The 19431-nt window shown below is 41.1% G+C and overlaps 1 protein-coding gene across 2 annotated transcripts in view; it reads left to right on the top strand.

The window, feature by feature from the left end:
- SLC9A2 (solute carrier family 9 member A2) overlaps positions 1-19431 on the top strand; it is a 93930-nt gene that overhangs the window by 49868 nt on the left and 24631 nt on the right. For both annotated transcript variants that reach the window (XM_055241367.2, XM_063616689.1), the window contains exons 4-5: positions 15084-15301; positions 15948-16150. In XM_055241367.2, coding sequence (XP_055097342.1) covers positions 15084-15301; positions 15948-16150 — 421 coding nt within the window. The remainder of the gene's footprint in view (positions 1-15083; positions 15302-15947; positions 16151-19431) is intronic.

Raw genomic sequence — 19431 nt, 5'->3', positions numbered from 1 at the left:
TTTGTGGCCCTTCCTAATACTCCAAAACCTAATTTAATGTTAAGGAATGATTTACACTTACATTTTACTATATATTCAGAAGGGTTTTAGACTCAAACACTAATAGGGTAAACGCAATTCCCTGTTTTCTAATATTCTTCTACTCATTTCTGTACTGGAATAAATTGTGGCAATAGGGAAATGTGTGCACGTGTGTGTGTGTGTGTGCATATGCCTGTGTGTGCATACATATGTGTGTTTCAGTTTCCACAGCACCAGAACTATAGTTAAGGGAAAGTTTCCATAGCCCCTTAAACCAGAAACTTCACATACCAACAGCATTGGACACTTTTGAGTATCAAAGCACTATAGCAGGGCATGAGAGGTGACTAATGGTTATTGATTTTAGAAATTCTTGCCTTGACTCATGTGTTTTGAACTTTATATTCAGAAAAATGCTCAGAGTCAAAGCACCAATGATTCCTATGGACAATGGTGTATTTGATCTCATTTTACTTTCTTTACCCAAGGACACTAACGGTTGGATAAATTGATCACTAAAATTCAGGGCCATTACAGAAATCAACTTAAGCCAAAGTTTGTTATCCACTTTTGGACTTCAGGTCCTTTCTGATCCTCCCCTTCTATACTACACAGTCCCCTGGGCTCTAATAAGTGGGACATTGGAAACACACGTTGACCAGAAGGGAGAAGGGCGTACTTGGCCTCCACAGCAGCAAATTTTGAAAATGGCTAACTCCTCCTTCAGATAGGAGAGTAAGTGCCCAATATTTTTTTATTTTTTTATTTTTTTATTTTTTTATTTTTATTTTTATTTATTTTGAGACAGAGTCTCGCTCTGTCACCCAGGCTGGAGTGCAGTGGCACAATCTCTGCTCACTGCAAGCTCCCCTCCCGGGTTCATGCCATTCTCCTGCCTCTCAGCCTCCCAAGTAGCTGGGAGTACCTGGCTAATATTTTTTTTGTATTTTTAGTAGAGATGGGATTTCTCCATGTTAGCCAAGATGGTCTTGATCTCCTGACCTCGTGATCGGCCCACCTCAGCCTCCCAAAGTGCTGGTATTACAGGCGTGAGCCACCGCACCCGGCCGTGCCCAGTATCTTTTAGTTCTGCTTTGATGGATTAATAATTCCTTAGTATATCTTTCCTTAAGGGTGCTTTCTAAGTATTTTCTATTTATCATTAATTATTCTAGCAGCACTATTGCAAAGAAAGTAGAAAATGGCGATTAGTTTCATTCTTATGAATAAATAAATCGAGGCCCAGATGGACAAAACATGGCTGTCAGATAACTCAGTGGAGAATGAGACCTGACCCTGCGTCCCCAGTTACCAGGCCAGTCTTGTTTATGTGCAATATCCCCTCCCCCCACCAAAAAAAAAAAAAAAAACCGCAGCACATCCCAGTGCAAATTCGTAAATGAGTAAATTTGTCATGGGAATTTCCAGAATGATAGGTTTAGGAATGAAATCCAGGAGTAGCTCCAGCTTGCTGGACTGAAGTAGTCACTGGTGAAGGTGTGAAGATCATATGCTCTCTTCCTGTTTTTCTTTGTAGGAGCTGATAATTGTCATCTGTTTAACACTTTGAGAAAAGAATAGGAAAGCATGCCTTTTTTTTTTTTTTGCCTATCCTAGTTCCTTTTGGTTTACCCACACTTTGTAGCATTTAGGAGACCATCTCTTCAACATCCAAGAGTGTTAAGCGATAGCCCTACATGCCAGAATAACCAGCTCAACATGTTTACTTGTGTTTACAAAGAATAAAAATAATAAACACAAGACATTGTAGGACATTCATAAAACATTATATGACGCATCATGTTTATAAAATGCTTTCAAACACATGATGCCAACTGACCCTCATCTCAAAGTCCTGAAATGTAAAGAAGAGCAGGAAGAGAGTTTACAGAGAAGGAAGCGGGGAATCAACGCTAGAGCCTTAGATCTCTGGCTCCCTGTTTCTTCTCTTCTCACTGGGTCATTGTAAGTTACATTGCCTTGACAAATAATAGTTTTACTTTTAATTGTAGTGTATGCTTTCACTGATAGCTCTGACTGGCCAAGACTGACCACTTTAAAATCTGGTATGACCACCCCAAACATAAATAAGCCTGGGGTGGGAGGAGGAAAGGTAGTAAAATGATGCTAGAAATTAAGTGATACGAAAACAAAGCATATACCCCTTAATTTCTTGGACATATTCAGGAAAAAGGAAAAACAAAGAAAGCAACAAAAAGCTTGTGATTATCTTTTATTTTCTATTGTATAACTTTGCCTGAACTGTAGGGTAAGACTAGTAAAGACAGAAAGGAAGTGGAAATTATAAACCTTAACCTAGACAAATGTAAACAATTCATGAAATTATTTGTATTTATTTTTATGGTTTAAACTGTTTAGTAGATTCAATAGATGAACCCCAGCATTTGCTTGGTTCTTTGAAGGAGGAACAAAAATAGTGGCTGTCACTTCTTTCCTCGGTCCTGTCCAGTAAGGTGGCCACCAGCCATGTGTGGCTTCTGAGCACTTGAAAGTAGAAGTGAGTTGTGTTGTAAGTTTAAAATACACAGCAGAGGCTGGGCACAGTGGCTCACGCTTGTAATCCCAGCACTTTGGGAGGCCAAGGCAAGTGGATAACTTGAGGTCAGGAGTTCGAGACCAGCCTGGAAAACACAGCAAAATCCCGTCTCTACTAAAAAATACAAAAATTAGCCTGGCATGGTGGTGGATGCCTGTAATCCCAGCTGCTATTCAGGAGGCTGAGGTAGGAGAATCGCTTGAACCCAGGAGGCAGAGGTTGCAGTGAGTTGAGATTGCACCACTGTGCTCCAGCCTGGGAGACAGATTGAGAGTCCATCTCAAAATAATAATAATAATAAATTTAGAAATACATAGCAGATTTTTAAGACTGAGTAGGAAAAAACGGATTCTAGAGTATTTCATTAGTAATTTCTATACTCATTTGATGTTGAAATTACAATGTATTAGACATGTTGAGTTACATAAATATGCCCTGAAAACTACCTTCAGTTTCTTTTCATGTCTTTCACTGTGGATAGCAGGAAACTGCAGATTACATATACAGCTCCGATGATTCCTATTAGACACTTGTTCTGTAGTGCTCACCACTAGTGTTTTCTACTTGGATATTTGAAGACTTGGTGACATATGTTTTGTTCCTTTTGATAAGGTAAAAAATAGGTCATGAAAAAATGGGGGGAATAAAAGAAAAATGCTCTCACCACTCTGATGATAATTGTGTTCTTCATAAAGAACATTTCTTTGAGAATGGGGAAGTTTAGAAAGAAAATAAGGAAGGAGAGACTGAAGGGAAGTTGGAGGTTCTTCTGAAGTGGCTTGTGATGATTAAGATGTCAAACTAAAGCCACCTTGTGAAAATGAAAAATGTTTCCCTAGGTCCACATTTGGGGGTTTTGATATAAATATCCTCAAAATCTAAAGTGGGAGGGAAAGTTGTGGCTCCTGCAGGAATGAGCAGCGTACTTTAAAACAGATTCCCTGGGTTGAGATAATATATATATATATATTGCAAATTGAATTTGTAAACTTATACAATAGTCAGTATTCAAAACATTATATTTTCTTGCCTCATCTTCTTAGAGATAAGACAACATTAAAGACATTATTTTCATCTCTGTTTTTATCTGTGTTTACTCTGCAAACTGACTGAAGATCAATTGAGCCTCTATATTAAGGTCTATAGGTCTTTATTCTAGCTAATGCCAAAAGATACTGATTTTTGATGGAGGCAAAAAAAAATCAAACAAACAAACCTCATCCTAAGTAAGATTATGTATTCCATTCTTGAAGATTATCAGGAATACATTATGAAGCTAGTCAGTCTTCCCTCAACTTGTCACCTGTGTCTTAGTGTCTTCTGGTGTTTATCAAGTGGTCAGGGTACTAAAGGAATAATTAACATATTGGGTACTCAAGGGATAGTAATATAAGTTTAAGTGAAACACAAGCAGAAAAGCTCATTTTCTAGGAAAAATTGGTACAATGCATAATAAATCCAATAAATGCTGTACTTGACTGGCTTATGAAAATCAATTCACTGCATTCTTAGAATATTTAGCTAAAAAGATAGGATATTGATGTTGCTATTTTTGTTATTAAGATGAATAATACCATTGCTTTTCTCCTTCAGTGCAGATAACGGTAGATTTTAGAGGTATATTGGAATCTTTTAGACAAGAAAAAACTTGATATTTCCTTGCTAACTTTAAATTACACAAAACTTTAACAATTCGCTCCTGAATTAAGAACTGATTCTTCCAAATCTATTTGAAGAGTAGATATTTTTGTGCAACTGAAAATGCTGCCATCACTTTGCTTTTTGGACGGTTTCTTGACCATTTATGATTTTTTAAAAATGATGATATCCTTTCTGGCCTATATTTCAAGAATATTGTAGGAAATAATATTACTTTCTGGTGATGTGTAGGCCAAAATACAAAACAAGATAATAAGTCAGAAATGTATATTTGCTGAGAAATAATTTTTTTTTTATTTTTTATTATTTTGTTTTTGAGACAGAGTCTCGCTCTGTCGCCCAGGCTGGATGGAGTGCAGTGGCGTGATCTCGGCTCACTGCAAGCTCCGCCTCCTGGGTTCATGCCATTCTCCTGTCTCAGCTTCCCCAGTAGCTGGGAATACAGGCGCCCGCTGCCACGCCGGCTAATTTTTTGTATTTTTAGTAGAGATGGGTTTTTGCCGTGTTGGTCAGACTGGTCTCGAACTCCTGACCTTGGGTGATCCACCTGCCCTGGCTTCCCAAAGTGCTGGGATTACAGGCATGAGCCACCGTGCCTGGCCACTTTTTCTTTTTTAATAAAAATTTTTTCAGTAAAACTGAAATGAAATGTACACTTACCACCCAGCTAGTACTTCTGAGGATGACACGCTTGGACACATGGATTAAATCAGTTTTTCAGCCCCTTCATGAGGAGGTTAGAGCCAGGAATACAGCTATGGAAGTCAAGGTTGGCCCTTCCTTGACATGATACATGTCCCAAGGAGAACCCGTTATTCTTTCTCCTTGCTTGAACAAACCTCAGCTTACTTCTCAGCAATTCTCTGGACAGGCGAGGACACTGGCCTGGTATGAACCCTAGGCCCTGCTGTGTTGGCTTCTAGGGCGAGCAGAGGCTGCCTGCAGCTCTTCTTGATACTGTAGCATTTCTCTTATGTACTCTCTCCTGCTGCTGCCATTTCCCTTACCTCAATCAAACATGAGGTCTGACTTTGTCAGTATTCCCAGGGGACCTGGCCAAGTAGCCCTGATTCTATCTTTCCACTTGTGTCCTCACAGTTAATCCCCCGTTATTTGACGTAACTTGAGTCACCAGGCATCTTTGTAGTCAGGTGCCCAGCTGAAACAGTAGAGAGAAGCTCTGTGTTAATGAAGGAAGCCAAACTCAAACCAGGTTAAGTCAGAAATGAAGGGGTGGCCTGCCCCTCCACACCTGTGGGTATTTCTAGTCAGGTGGGATGAGAGACTGAGAAAAGAAATAAGACACAGAGACAAAGTATAGAGAAACAACAGTGGGCCCAGGGTACCGGCACTCAGCACACCAAGGACCTGCACCGGCACTGGCCTCTGAGTTCCGTGTTTTCATTGATTATTATTTTCATTATTTCAGCAAAAAGGAATGTAGTAGGACAGCAGGGTGATAATAAGGAGAAGGTCAGCAACAAACATGTGAGCAAAAGAATCTATATCATAATTAAGTTTAAGGGAAGGTACTATGCCTGGATGTGCACGTAGGCCAGATTTATGTTTCTCTCCACCCAAACATCTCAGCGGAGTAAAGAATAACAAAGCAGCATTACTACAAACATGTCTCGCCTCCCACCATAGGGCAGCTTTTCTCCTATCTCAGAGTTGAACAAATGTACAATCGGGTTTTACACCGAGACATTCAGTTCCCAGGGGCAGGCAGGAGACAGTGGCCTTCCTTTATCTCAACTGCAAGAGGCTTTCCTCTTTTACTAATCCACCTCAGCACAGACCCTTTACGGGTGTCAGGCTGGGGGACAGTCAGGTCTTTCTCATCCCACGAGGCCATATTTCAGGCTATCACATGGGGACAAACCTTGGACAATAGCCCGCTTCCAAGGGCAGAGGTCCCGGCAGCTTTCCACAGTGCATTGTGCCCCTGGTTTATTGAGACTAGAGAATGGCAATGACTTTTACCAAGTATACTGCTTGTAAACATTTTGTTAACAAGGCACGTCCTGCACAGCCCTAGATCCCTTAAACCTTGATTTTATACAACACATGTTTTTGTGAGCTCCAAGTTGGGTCAAAGTGGCTGGGGCAAAGCTACAAATTAACAACATCTCAGCAAAGCAATCGTTCAAAGTACAGGTCTTTTTCAAAATGGAGTCTCTTATGTCTTCCCTTTCTACATGGACACAGTAACAGTCTGATCTCTCTTTCTTTTCCCTGCAAGAAAGGAGGGATTTCCTGGCTCATGCGAATAAATACATTTTTGAGAGGACAGGTGGGATTTAGCCTTAGGGTGATAGGACAAGGGACTCCTATGTCTGCCTAAGCATTTCTCTCTGTTAACTTTGTGTCCCTTCATGAGAAGGCTTCCTTCTAGTTGGTTAGCCATCTCCAAAGCATGAAACCAGGGTCACAGACAAATCGAGCTTTATATCTCTGCAACTCTGTCAGTGAAGAGCAAAGTGAGATCTACCCTGCCAGGTCGTGTTAGAAAACATTTCAGAGGAAGCACTGTGATTGGCCCTGGGGTTTGGAGAACTGTCATGGGATCAGACTGTGTCACATGACCAGCCCTGTGACATGAGAAGTAGGGTTTGTTGCCAGAAGAAGGCAGTGAACTTAAACTCACTTTGAGTGAGACCGCCATCCCAATCTGTGTTGACTACAGGTTAGCAAGGAAAGCTCAATCCTTTAAAGTATACTGGGATGGAAATGTTGATGATGCTTGCGTTGAAGCCTCAGTGATGAAAAGAGGGACATTCTGGGTAGAGGCAGAGGTGTAATTGAAGGCTCCAAGGTGAACTGAACTCTAGGTTGGTGAGAAGGAGGGGTCCCTGGTCTTGCCAGACCTGTTGTGTGCTATAGGCAGGTGGGAGCCTTTGGAATCTTTAAGGAGAAGTGACACAATTGTATTTTTGTTTTATGATAAATACATAATCAGAGTGCTTCCAAAACTTTTTTACACCATGACACTTACAACTGATAAATTTTTCATGGTACTCTGGGTGAAAGCTGTAGGTCACGGCCCCAGTCTGACTGGCTGCCCCAGGGCTGAGGAATCCTTGATTAAGGAAGAGGATCAGGAAATGCTGCTGTCAGCAGGGATAAGGTGCCTAGGTAGAGACTCAGACAGGAAAAAAAATGTGTGAAGATGCCTGCACACTAACCAGTCTAGGCAAGAGAACACAGAGACCTGCACCTAGATCCAAGTCATAAAAATTGAGAGACAGGAAGGAAGAATAGTTGGCAAATGTAGTTAAATCCACATTACTCCTCAAATCCCATGTTAACCCTTATGCTCGCCCTCCAACACAATTTTAAATAAAATCACTCACATTTCAGCTCTTTTTTCTCATTTCTCCTTCCTCTTTGGAACCCCCTGCCTATACTCCCATTTCCTGTCCTTAAATGTTAATGCGTTTAGGAATCACCTGGAAATGTCATTACATGACAGAATCCCAGGCCTCAGCCAGAGATTCTGATATAGGCCTTGGATGGGGCACAGGCATTTGTAGTTTTGCAGCATTTACACGTGGTCCACAGTCCATACTGCTCTAATATACATACTAGTAGCTGTAAGAACTTCCAAAAAGCAGAAACTCATGCTGATGTTTCTAGGACTCATGTAGAACCACAAAGTATTCCGTGTATGTGTCCGGTGCAGGATTGTTGTATGCAGGTTTCACATACCCAGGCCCCACCTGTAGCCCACATAGACCGAGAGTCCTCCACCCGGAAAACCTTAATTCCATCATCAAAATGTTGGTCAAATCTTCCTGCCTCTCTGAGGCTTTTCTTAACACTCCCTAGCTAGAGTGGGGAGACTCCATGGGACACCTGATGCCTGTGCTTCATGACGTTGTTGACATTGAGTTGTGATCCTTTCGTGTTCTCTCTCCACGTAACCAGAGTTGCTTGAGGTGCCAATAAGTGATCTGTAAACATTAGTTGAATTGAATTGAAAGCAGTTATACAGGAGAAAAAAGTTGCAGAAATTTATGAAATGGACAAGGCTTCATGATTAATCCAGGACTTGAGAGTTTCAATGTACTTTATTTCATTTTTGATATTTTTAAAAAAGATTGTTCAGTTTTTATACTTGGATCCTGTTTTAAAAAACAATTGTTGTTTGCAGTTTCTCATATGTCAAACTCTGTTTCTCTTGGTTGTCAGGTTTTCTGGAAGAAGCAATTCACTGTATAGTACATTCATGCCCTGGAATAATTTAATTTACCTCACTTGAGTGAGTACTTTATTCTGAGAGCATGCAACATAACCCTGAGTCACCACAAGACCTGGCTTTAATCAATACAGAAAAAGCTTTTTAATTGGTCTTCATTGTTGCATATGCTTGGCACTGATTAGTGGAATATGCTTTCATATTTGGCAAAGCCTTAACTGAGAATATACAAATATTATTTGGGTGATACTTTCCTGCAATTGAATTCATACTTTTTAAAATCATATGGAATGGGAGCAAAAGAATTTTGCTTAATTGGTTAATTCTACACAGTTCAGATTGTACATAAAGCACTCTGGATCTTCCTTAAACTAGACTTAACAAGCATTAATTGAACTTGTACTTGGTACCACTATAGGCACAGACCATGCTAAGCATTAGTCCATAGTCTCAAAGCACACATTCTGGTAGAAAAGAAATAAATATCTGTGGAAAGCAGGTTAATAATGGAGTCATGAAGTAATACAGAGAAAAAAGTATCTGTTAGAATTTTCTATTCAGAAAATAGTCAAATGACAAATCATTTAAGTAGAAAGGAAAGTCTATTTCCACCCACCCTCCTCAGGGAAAAAAAAAAAACAAAACAACAACAAAAAAACTCTTTTGAGGTAGTGTCTATAGCTGGCCTGAATTGTCCTACACTGTATTTTGATTGATATACTGATAAAGAAAACCTCAATTGCTGGTGTAGGTGAAAACCACTAATTATAGTGCTCTCCCTTCTCTATCTCTAAATTGGTGATAATCACCACACATTTACGTTAAAGTGGGGCAAGATAATAACATAGCAGGGTGCATCTGTGAATTTTGTGCATGCCTCATCTCCACACTGTCCTACAGAATGGAGCCTAAGACCTATCGAAATCTGGGCATGCTTTGGAATGCGAAATGGGCAATGGATATAGAGAAAAATATATTCATACTGCACCACCATTCCTGTAATGATTCATCCATGTAGTCATTGATGCAAAATACATGCCAGACACTATGCCAAGCATTGGCAACACTTTTCTTTTTCCTCATGGAGCGTCCAGTTTGGTTGGGGAGATAGACATTAATTATGTGATTGAAATTATAATTTCTCATTTTTCTCTCCAGCCTATAAAGTTAAAACTCCTAAGCGTTAAGTATAACAGTGTCATTGAGCCTTAACTTCTTTCATCCTTCCTCATCTCTTAATATTTTCATCTTCCCCTCCTCCAGTTAACAGAATCATTTGGCAGTTTCCTGAATGCACCACCCTGTTTATTTATTTTATACCTTTGCATATGGCTGCTGCTTTTCCCTGAATTACTCACTTCCTCTTTTTCCTGATAGGTGAGCTTATCCATGAAGACATTGTTCAAATGTCCTCTTTTGTAGCAGAAGTCACCCTTTGCTTTCCTGCACTTCTATAGCATCTTCCTTTTCCTCATTCTAGCACGTACAGTGTTGCGTTCCGATGATCGCTTTGTGTCTGTTTCTTCCCTTAGACTGCGAACTCTTGAAGGCAGAAATTGGGTCTTACTTGCTTTCATCTTCCTGGATCCCAGCACAGAATTTGGCTCAGAATGGATGCTCAGAAAATGTTGGTTGATGTTAAATTGCACTTCACAATCATATTAACTAGGTATGGAAAATAAAAAAGAGACAGAGAGAGAGACGTGCATGAAAAGGGGGGAAAAGATAATTCAATGACATGAGCTAATAAAAGTAAGGACGTACTAGGAATATTGAAGGCCAATAGTTTTATTTTGAAGCTTTAGAATTAAGAAACTTAACCAGAATTTTCTATAATATTAAGAATCTATTTAGGCTATTATTTTGTTGGGGACAATGTCATACTGATGACACAGAATGAGGATGTGAGGCTGTGGACTTCAGGCATGAAATCCTCATGTGTTCATGTGATGGAGGAAGAAATCTCATCTCTTGTTAGTGTGGTGGCACTGTGATAATGCTGTGATGTGACATTGTACCCAAGGACTCTTCTAGCCACATACTTCAAACCCAGTAGGGCCAAGGACAGTCCGGTACTATCTTGCATCATTTGCCAGCTCTGTAAGTTTCTTGTGATTCTTTTAGAGAAATGGAGACTCTTATGTATATACTGTGATGATGATGACTATCAGCTCTAGAAGATGACCTGGTGGAGTGGGCAGAGATGGTTTCATTCTTTCTATCCCTAAGAGGCTGTTTTGCCTGTACCTCTCTAGTGGGAGGGAGACTAGCTCATTTGTAGTTTGTTTACTTCTGATATGTTTGAAGGTGAGGTGGTTTGACTTCAGGTCAGAGTACACTGAAACAAAAAAATCTCTTTGCAATAAAAACACCCCCAGACGTTTCCTTGAGAGGCCAGGTGACTCAAGTTGTACATGGCAGACCAGAATGGGAACTTTAGGAATGTTTCCCCCAGCCCCTCAGGTGCCTCAGTGCCACAGACATGCACGCACTTCCTGAACAGGACACTACCAGATGCTAGGGCCTGTGGTACCCACCCAGGGCATTCTTTCTTCCTGTTTGGTGTCCCACTGAGGCTGGTAGGAAACTTCACTGAGTTACAGTAAGGTGTCTGGCTACTGTGAGCATCACTCTTGGTATCGTATTAAGGATACAAAGCAATGGAAAGTGATCCCATGGACATTCATGTTAAATTAATTCATGTTTTATTCCCACACCAAAGCTATATATATATATATATATATTTTTTTTTTTTTTGAGATGGAGTCTTGCTCGGTCGCCCAGGCTGGAGTACAGTGGTGCAATAATCTCGGCTCACTGCGAGCACCACCTCCCGAGTTCATGCCATTCTTCTGCCTCAGCCTCCCAAGTAGCTGGGACTACAGGCGCCTGCCACCACACCCGGCTAATTTTTTTATTTTTAGTAGAGACGGGGTTTCACCATGTTAGCCAGGATGGTCTCGATCTCCCGACCTCGTGATCTGCCCACCTCGGCCTCCCAATGTGCTGGGAATACAGGCGTGAGCCACTGTGCCCAGCCACCAAAGTTATATTTTAATTGTTTCTAAATAGAAATTGTTAAATTGCTCATGTAATAAACTGGAGATTACCTTTGCCTGTATGGTTTACTTTTTGCCCAGTGAATGATATGAACATAATTTCAGAGGGAAATGTTTAGAACATTTAGAAAAACACTATTCATCAGCCTTTTAAAGTTACATTTTTGAATGATTCAAAAAAATCAACTCAAGAGGGAGAGAAGGGAATGGGGTTAATATAAGGAATCAACTCTATCACGGACGTTTCCACTATACAGCTGACATTTTGTTTTTAAAAATAGAAGTGACTGGAGAAAGCTGGGTAGTGGGTACTTTGGTGTTCATTTCTTTCCATATTTGTCTATAAGCTAAAGTACTTTATAATAAAACCCTTTTGAAGTATCTTTTGGATAGGATTAGAGAATTTAAAAAAAAATATGTCCATTATAAATTACATTTATTACAAATTTTCTACTTGGCAACATTTTTTTTCCACTACATGAAGTACCTAAAAAAGCAACATTTTTGAAAGGCTCATTAGTATGTGTTTCTATACACATGTCTTTCTTTATATATATAAAACATGTTATAATTCAGATTCTTAATCTAATCTATTGTCCTCATTATTTTGTATTGGAGAAATCTTACTTTTTAAAGTCTAAAGAAAAATTAAGCCAAAATATGAAAGATGAAGATTTTCAGAAATGTGGGTAACCAGTGATTTATATGTGGGGCAGTGCTGGCAAGATGCCCGATATTGGCTTACTGAGACAGATGCCACTTTCTAGCCTGTTCTCCCAGTTCCTATTGCCTGCTGGAGGAGGTTCCAGGATTTAACGTCAAGTCAGCGTGACAGAGCTCCTGCTAGCTTCTATCACCCAATTGCATGCAAGCAGCAGAGGCCATGCTCATCTGGGCCATGCACTTGGTTCAAGATACAGTTTAGGGGAGGAGAATGCAACCTGGAAGGGTTGAATAATGGCCTCAAAGATGTCCCCATCCTAATCCCTAGACCCTGCTAATATGTTACCTTCTATGGTCAAAGAGACTTTATGGATGTGATTAGGTGAAAATCCTGAGATGGGGAGATTCCATTGGAATATCTGGGTGGCCTTGATATAATCATAAGAGCCCTTATGAGAGGGAGTAGGAGAGTCAGACTCAGAGAAGATGTGGTTAGGGAAGCAGAGGTCAGAGGGATGTGGCATGAGCCAAGGAATGCAAGGGGCCTCTAGAAACTAGTGAAGGCAAGGGACAGATTCTCCCCTAGAGTCTCCAGAAGGAAAAAGCTTTGTCACCACCTTGATGTTAGCCCACTAATGTGATTTTGGACTTCTGACCTCTGGAAGTGCAAGATGGAAATTTGCATTGTTTGAAGCCACTCAGTCTGTGGTTATTTCTTACAGCAGCCATAGGAGATGGATACAAACAGGCTTGTGCTTGAGAAAGGAAAAGCCACAGCTTGGTGAACAGGGAAGACCTCCTTCCATCAGAGATCGTAGGGCTCACTGAGCACTTGGAAAGGGTGAGGATTAAGTCTTCCACAGTGCTGGCTTTGTTTTTGTAGAGATGAGGTCTCATTTTGCATAGCTGGACTTAAACTCCTGGGCCCAAGCAATCCTCCTGCCTTGGCCTCCCAAAGTGCTGGAATGACAGGTGTGAGCCACCATGCCCGGCCCAGTACTGTCTTTAAATCAGACTGCCCAGATTCACACCTTGGCATCACCATTTATTAGCATTGGAATCTTACATAATTGAACCTCTGTCTGCCTTTGTTCTCCCATTTATAAGCATAGGAATGATAATAGAACTTGCTCATAAACTTGTTATAAGGTTTAACTGACATAATCCATTCATACCTGGCACAAAGTAAAGGTGCTATGAAGATTGACTGTTTTTATATGAGTCCTCAACTATTCAAAGGCTTTGCCATGTGTTTATAGCTGTTTTATAGCTGATGAATTTTATTAGCACATTTAATAAGGCCATTCCTTCTTTTGGAAAACCAATAAATTATGCATTCTTCACTTATAGAAATCTAAAAGAAATACACACTTATTCTGGGGACAGTGACATGGTGGCTCAGTGTGTGGTCCTTAGATTGATGGAGTCTTCATTTTGTTTTAATAAGGGGCGCAAAAATAACATACTTGCATTTGTTTTCTATGTGAACAACAGATGTGTTACTTGCAACGAGACGTGTTCATGGTGACATGTTTAGGTTTTAGAGGACGCTTAGGTTTGCATTCTTCTACCTATTCTTATGCTCACAGTGAGAGGATTTCCTTAAGACAGCAGAAGTCTTCTCTGAGTGACGAGGACCACATGATGGGAGTAGAGGGAGCTGAGCTAGGGTCATTGTAGTGCTGAAGTTATGAGAATGCTGGAAACTTTGCAGATCATGACCAGTATTCAGTTTATGGCATGGTTACCACTTAGTGGAAGGCAGGGTGGCTCCCTCTAATCCCATCCTCCTGTTTCATTCTACAGGACCTTCGTAATGAAATTCTTTTGGTACTTTATAGTAACTGTGTCTCCTTAGACCGGACCTACCATGAGCTGTCACCAAGCTCATCCTAAATTCTCCTCTGTGGGTGTCATCTGAGTTGATGAGGGGTAGCATCCTAGACAGAGAGGAACCCATGTGTGCAGTAAGGCAAGAAGACAGTAAAGAACAAGTTCAGGCTGAGCAATTCCATACAGCAGAGGCACATAGTGTGCGCCCAGGTGGAGAGAGGGCAGATGTGAAACTGGAATTCTCCACTGAGGGAAGTGTGTGAAGAGCTTCAGAAGTGTGAACTTGACCCTGGAGCCCTTCCTTTTCTACAGATGCCATATTCCAGTAGATATCACGAGAGTGGGAATAAAGGACAACGTTTTGGAAATACTTGGAAGAATAAGCAAAAGAGTTTCTTTGCTTTAGGAATTCTCAGAGCCTGTTAAAACCTTTTGAATTTCCCAGAAGTGGATACAATAGATACATAGATATGAGACTCAGAACTAAGGATAAAAAGAAGTGAGTGGGTCGAAGAGATTTTCAGGATGAAGAATTGAAAACAGTTGTTGACCGATTATATGGCGGGGGCCTACTAAGATGTGATAGGGAGAGAAGTCTAATGCAAGCCCATTTTCAAGTTTAGGATTTTATACAATAGAATCCTTTTCGATAATAGAGGAACAGAGCATATGTGGGAAAATAAATCAGTTTACAGAAAGATAATGAGTTTCAAATTTATTTTGGACTTGTTTTATTTGAGATACAGAAAGGAGAGCTGACGGTGTCGATGTCCTTAGACCTTTAAGCGTGAATCTGGGGTAAGGGAATTGAGGGACCAGAACGCTGGGCAGAGCCGGGTAGTTCAGCCAGGGTTGCTAAAGAAGACCTCCGGAGATTGTAGGATTTCCAAGGTTTACATGCAAATCACATTCACCTATAAAAATTCACCTATAAAATCATTTGATGATGTTGTAGTCTTGGGCAGGAGAGTAGAGCCATAATTTAGCTCTTAAGTGCTAGAGTAGAGCCATAATTTAGCTCTTAAGTGCTATCTCTTGCATTCTGATTAGGATCATTGTTAGGTTTCAATAGAAGCTGAATCTTCTCTTTCAGAATCACTGCTTGTGCAATGACTATGAATAAGTATGTAGAAGAAAATGTATCTCAGAAATCCTACACGACCATCAAGTACTTCATGAAGATGCTGAGCAGTGTCAGCGAAACCTTGATCTTCATCTTCATGGGTGTGTCTACCGTGGGCAAGAACCACGAGTGGAACTGGGCCTTCGTCTGCTTCACCCTGGCCTTCTGCCTCATCTGGCGAGCCCTGGGTAATGAGTGCTTATTTGCTAACTGGTCATATGTGACACTCACTAATTGAATGGGGCTTTCCTTTTGTCATTCCCTTTCTGCTGTTGTGGCTTCTTTTATGTCTGCTTAATTTCTTCTTTCTTACCTACATCTTCCTCCTCTTCTTCCTTTTCCTCCTTTACTTTTTTCTCTCCTATATCCTCCTCTTCCTCATTTTCTTCTCCTTTTCTCATTTCCTTCCTCCTCTTCCCTATTATCTTCCTCCTCGTCCTCCTGTTTCTCTTTTTCCTCCTCTTCCTTCTCAAATTCCTCTGCCTCTTCCTCTTCCCCTTTCCTTCCTCATCGGCCTCTTCATCTTCTCTCTCTCTTGCTCTTCCCGCCCCTTCCTGATATATTCTTTTCTTCTCTGAGTATCTTCATGCCTTTGTTATAAGTCAGATTAGTTTGTCCTGTGGTCTCTGATTTCATATTTTCACCCACAGTCCTGAAACAACATCAAAGGCCCAGAACCTGGTATTACTAGCAAGACAGAGAAAAAGGGGAAAGAATTTGGGGCCTATTCTTAAATCCTTTGTCCCTGTGGCAGAAGCACAGAAAATGAGTCTATGTATTTTCATATTTTGGCCTCACCCAGTCTGTTTCCTCTTGGGTTTTCTTTCTTTGCAGGTGTTTTTGTCCTGACTCAGGTCATTAATAGGTTCCGGACCATTCCCCTGACCTTTAAGGACCAGTTCATCATTGCCTATGGAGGACTTCGAGGTGCCATCTGTTTTGCACTAGTGTTTCTCCTTCCTGCTGCTGTGTTTCCTCGGAAAAAATTGTTTATTACGGCTGCCATTGTTGTCATATTCTTTACTGTCTTCATTCTGGTGAGTAGAGTGATCCCTTTACCAGGAGGATATAAAATATCGTTCAGAATATTGGATACTGTTTACAGGATGCAAAGTAGCAAAGGTGTCTTGAAACTTTGGTAGCTAATTACTAGGGAAAATTATATTTCCTGTATGGGTTCATGTCACTAGATTATTGAGGGGCCTCAGAGAGTCCAGTTTGGTCACTTGGCCTACACAGAGAAATTATTATTTAAGGAAACTAAGTGCTCTAATCTTATGACTGGAAACTTAGGAACTGCACTTGCTAATGCTTATTATTTTTCTGACTTAGTGAATGCACTTGTTAAATGCTAGTTGTGCATATGACCTTCCAACAGCTATAGGACATGAGTTGACTGCCTAGTGGTGACTCCCCTAAATGAGGAACGGATGAATGTGCATTTAATATTGGGAGGCAGAAAGTGTGGTGGACCTGTGTCCAGATCCCTACTTTGCAAGTTAATCAATATCTTTAAGTTAAGATGCCAACTCTTAGAAGATTATATTTTGCAGATATTCATTTATCAAATATTTACTGGACTCCTGCTAAGTGCCAGGCAGTGCTCTAGGAACCAGAACATAAAAAGATCCCTGTCCCTGCTGCAGAGCTTACATTTCAGAGGGGTTGGTAGCACTAAACAAGAAACACAAGTAAGTCATAGAGCATGTTAGAAGGTGAAAAATGTTATGCAATAAGGATAGAGTAAGGAGTCAAGCATGGTAAGGGTAAAGTCTTGGGGGAAACGTTACAATTCCAACATCAAATGGTCATGAAAGGGAACGGCAAGAAAAATGAGATTTGAGCAAAGACATGCAGGAGGTGGAGGAATTAGCTAAGCCCAAGAACATCCTAGGCAAATGGGCTGAGGGGTCAAGTGTGTTCTGAAGGCAGTGTGCTCTTGGCCAGTGTGGCTGGAGTGGCACAGAGTGTGGTGTGGAGTGTAGGAGAATGAGGCGAGGCAGGGTCTGGAGTCCTACATCATGCAGGGCCATGCAGGCCAGTGTATGAAGCTTGGCTCTTCTTCAAGTGAAATGGAAGCCATTAGAGAGTGTCATGCAGATCCCTGATATGTTCAGACTTCCTTTGTAAAAGGATCATACTGGCCACTGTGTTGAGAATAGACTGTTGCGAGGAAAGGGTGGATGTGGGAATCCAGCATGGAAGCCTTGCAGTCATCAGGGAGGACCAGGTTGGTGGAAGTTCAGTTGGTGAGAAGTAGTAAGATCCTAGAATACATTCTGTTGGAGCAACCTATGGGATTCCCTGATGGATTAGACATGTTGTGAGGGAAAGAGGCATCACTCACGACTCCAGGGGTTTTGGCCTGAGCAGCTAGAAGGATGGACTTGCCCTCAAGTGAGAAGGGGAAGTCTGTGCATGGCAGAGGTGGGGGTGGGGAGACTGTCAGCTCAATGATGGGCATGCTGCATTAGGGGTGTCCATTAGACCTACCGTGGAGATACGGATGAGGCAGATATTATGAGTCTGGAGCTCAGGAAAGAGGCTCTCTGGCCACTAGCAGAGAATTGGTATTAGAAGCCATGAGCTGGATGTGATTGTGAAGGGAGTGAAAATATACATTGAAGAGGCTGCAACAGAGGAGTAAGGATTGAGCCTTAGGGCAGCCCCACATTAAGACATCGTGGGAAGAAAGGAGCAGCCAAGAAGAACTGAGAACGAGTGATCGGTAAAAAAGGAGGAAGATCAGGAGATGTGTGTGTGTTTTAAAAATTTATTCATATTTATTTAACAGTTAGTCACAGAATGCTTTCTAGGTGCCTGATGCAAATCTAAGCATCTTACATGTTAATTCATTTAACCCTCATAACAATTCCATGGCACATAACTCTAGGAATCATGTTTTATTATCCCTATTTTGTGGATGAGGAAAGTGGGGCACTGAAACTGAGGCTAAGTAAGTTTACCAAATTTGCACAGATATTAAAATGTAGAGCAGAGTCAAAACCTATTTGCTTTTGACCCTGAATAAGGTGTCCAGGAGAGAGCCTGGTGTGTAGCGAGTGCTCAGTATTGTAATGCATCATGATTTTCCTCCTTCCTTCTAGTCATTTCTTCAAAAGACAATTCATCCTTCATTCATTCATGCCTTCCAACACTGAGGACAGTGAGTTCTCTGGAATCCTGAAGAAGACCCTTTCTTGAGTTAAGATGACCACCTTCTGTTACTGTCTTTATTATCAACACCTTTCTGCTTTCGCTCAGTAATATGGGCCAGAAATGGTGATGACTTGTCCTTGGGAAGTAGTGGCAGAGCTGAGAAAAAGCAGATGCAGCCCTCTTATTTTGGAAGACTCTTCAGTGAGACTTTGTGTGAGAAGTGAGCCAAAGCAGGGCAGAGGATCAGTCGAAGGATGACTGCCAACTCTTGTGTTGTGTGGAATGTCAGAGAGCTTGTGAGGGCAGGGGATGCAGGAAGTCAGGGAAGTTCATGTGAGATGGGTCACCTGTTCTCAGTGATGTAGGAGCATGGCTTTCCCTGAGTGTGAAGAGGACAGGAGGAGGATAGATAGGAGGAGAGGGATGAAGGTGGTTAAAAGGCCGTGATAGAAAAGGAGAAAGCCTGAAGCAACAAACAGCACAGTTGAGATGTATTAGCCAAATTTGGTATTGCGAACACATCAAGCTAATCCTCCACTAAGGGAGACATCTGGGGATCATTGTTTAGAGCCTGCAGGTGTAGAGATGTCAGTCTTTCCTCTTATTAGGTTTAAGGAGAGTCTGGCCAAGTTCACTTGGATATCCACAGAGAAGAGAAATTGCTGCGGTTCCACTTGTGTTGATATCTTCCTTTTCCTGTTCTCTGCCTACCCTTCTGTGTGCACAGATTGGAGACTGCATGCATATTGCTTGGTTCCATGACTCTGACCACTTCCTCTTCCTCCTATTCTCCTACTGGTTCTTAAGAGACTTTGAACACACGCACGTGCACAAGCGTGCATGCACACACACACGAATACACACATACTCCCTTCAGAAAAGAACTCTTTTCCAGAATACATCAATAATTAAGGAATTCAGTGAAGGAAGCCTGGAGGGAAATACTTGATGAGATATAAATATAGCAGGACTAACTAATTATAAATCCATGCATAAAATGTTGCCTTTAAAGTAAGAATTATGTATTCTTTTTCAAAAGACGACTTTTATGTTGATGGACCGATTACTAAACTTTAAATATGTTTTTCTCCCCTTATTTCAATATTTTATATGATAAGCTCTTCCAACCTGGTACTACTGAGTTATAACTATCTTCAAA

This window comes from Symphalangus syndactylus, chromosome 14 (genome assembly GCF_028878055.3).
Source record: "Symphalangus syndactylus isolate Jambi chromosome 14, NHGRI_mSymSyn1-v2.1_pri, whole genome shotgun sequence".
Lineage (NCBI taxonomy): Eukaryota > Metazoa > Chordata > Mammalia > Primates > Hylobatidae > Symphalangus > Symphalangus syndactylus.
This window is presented reverse-complemented; position numbering and strand designations above follow the sequence as displayed.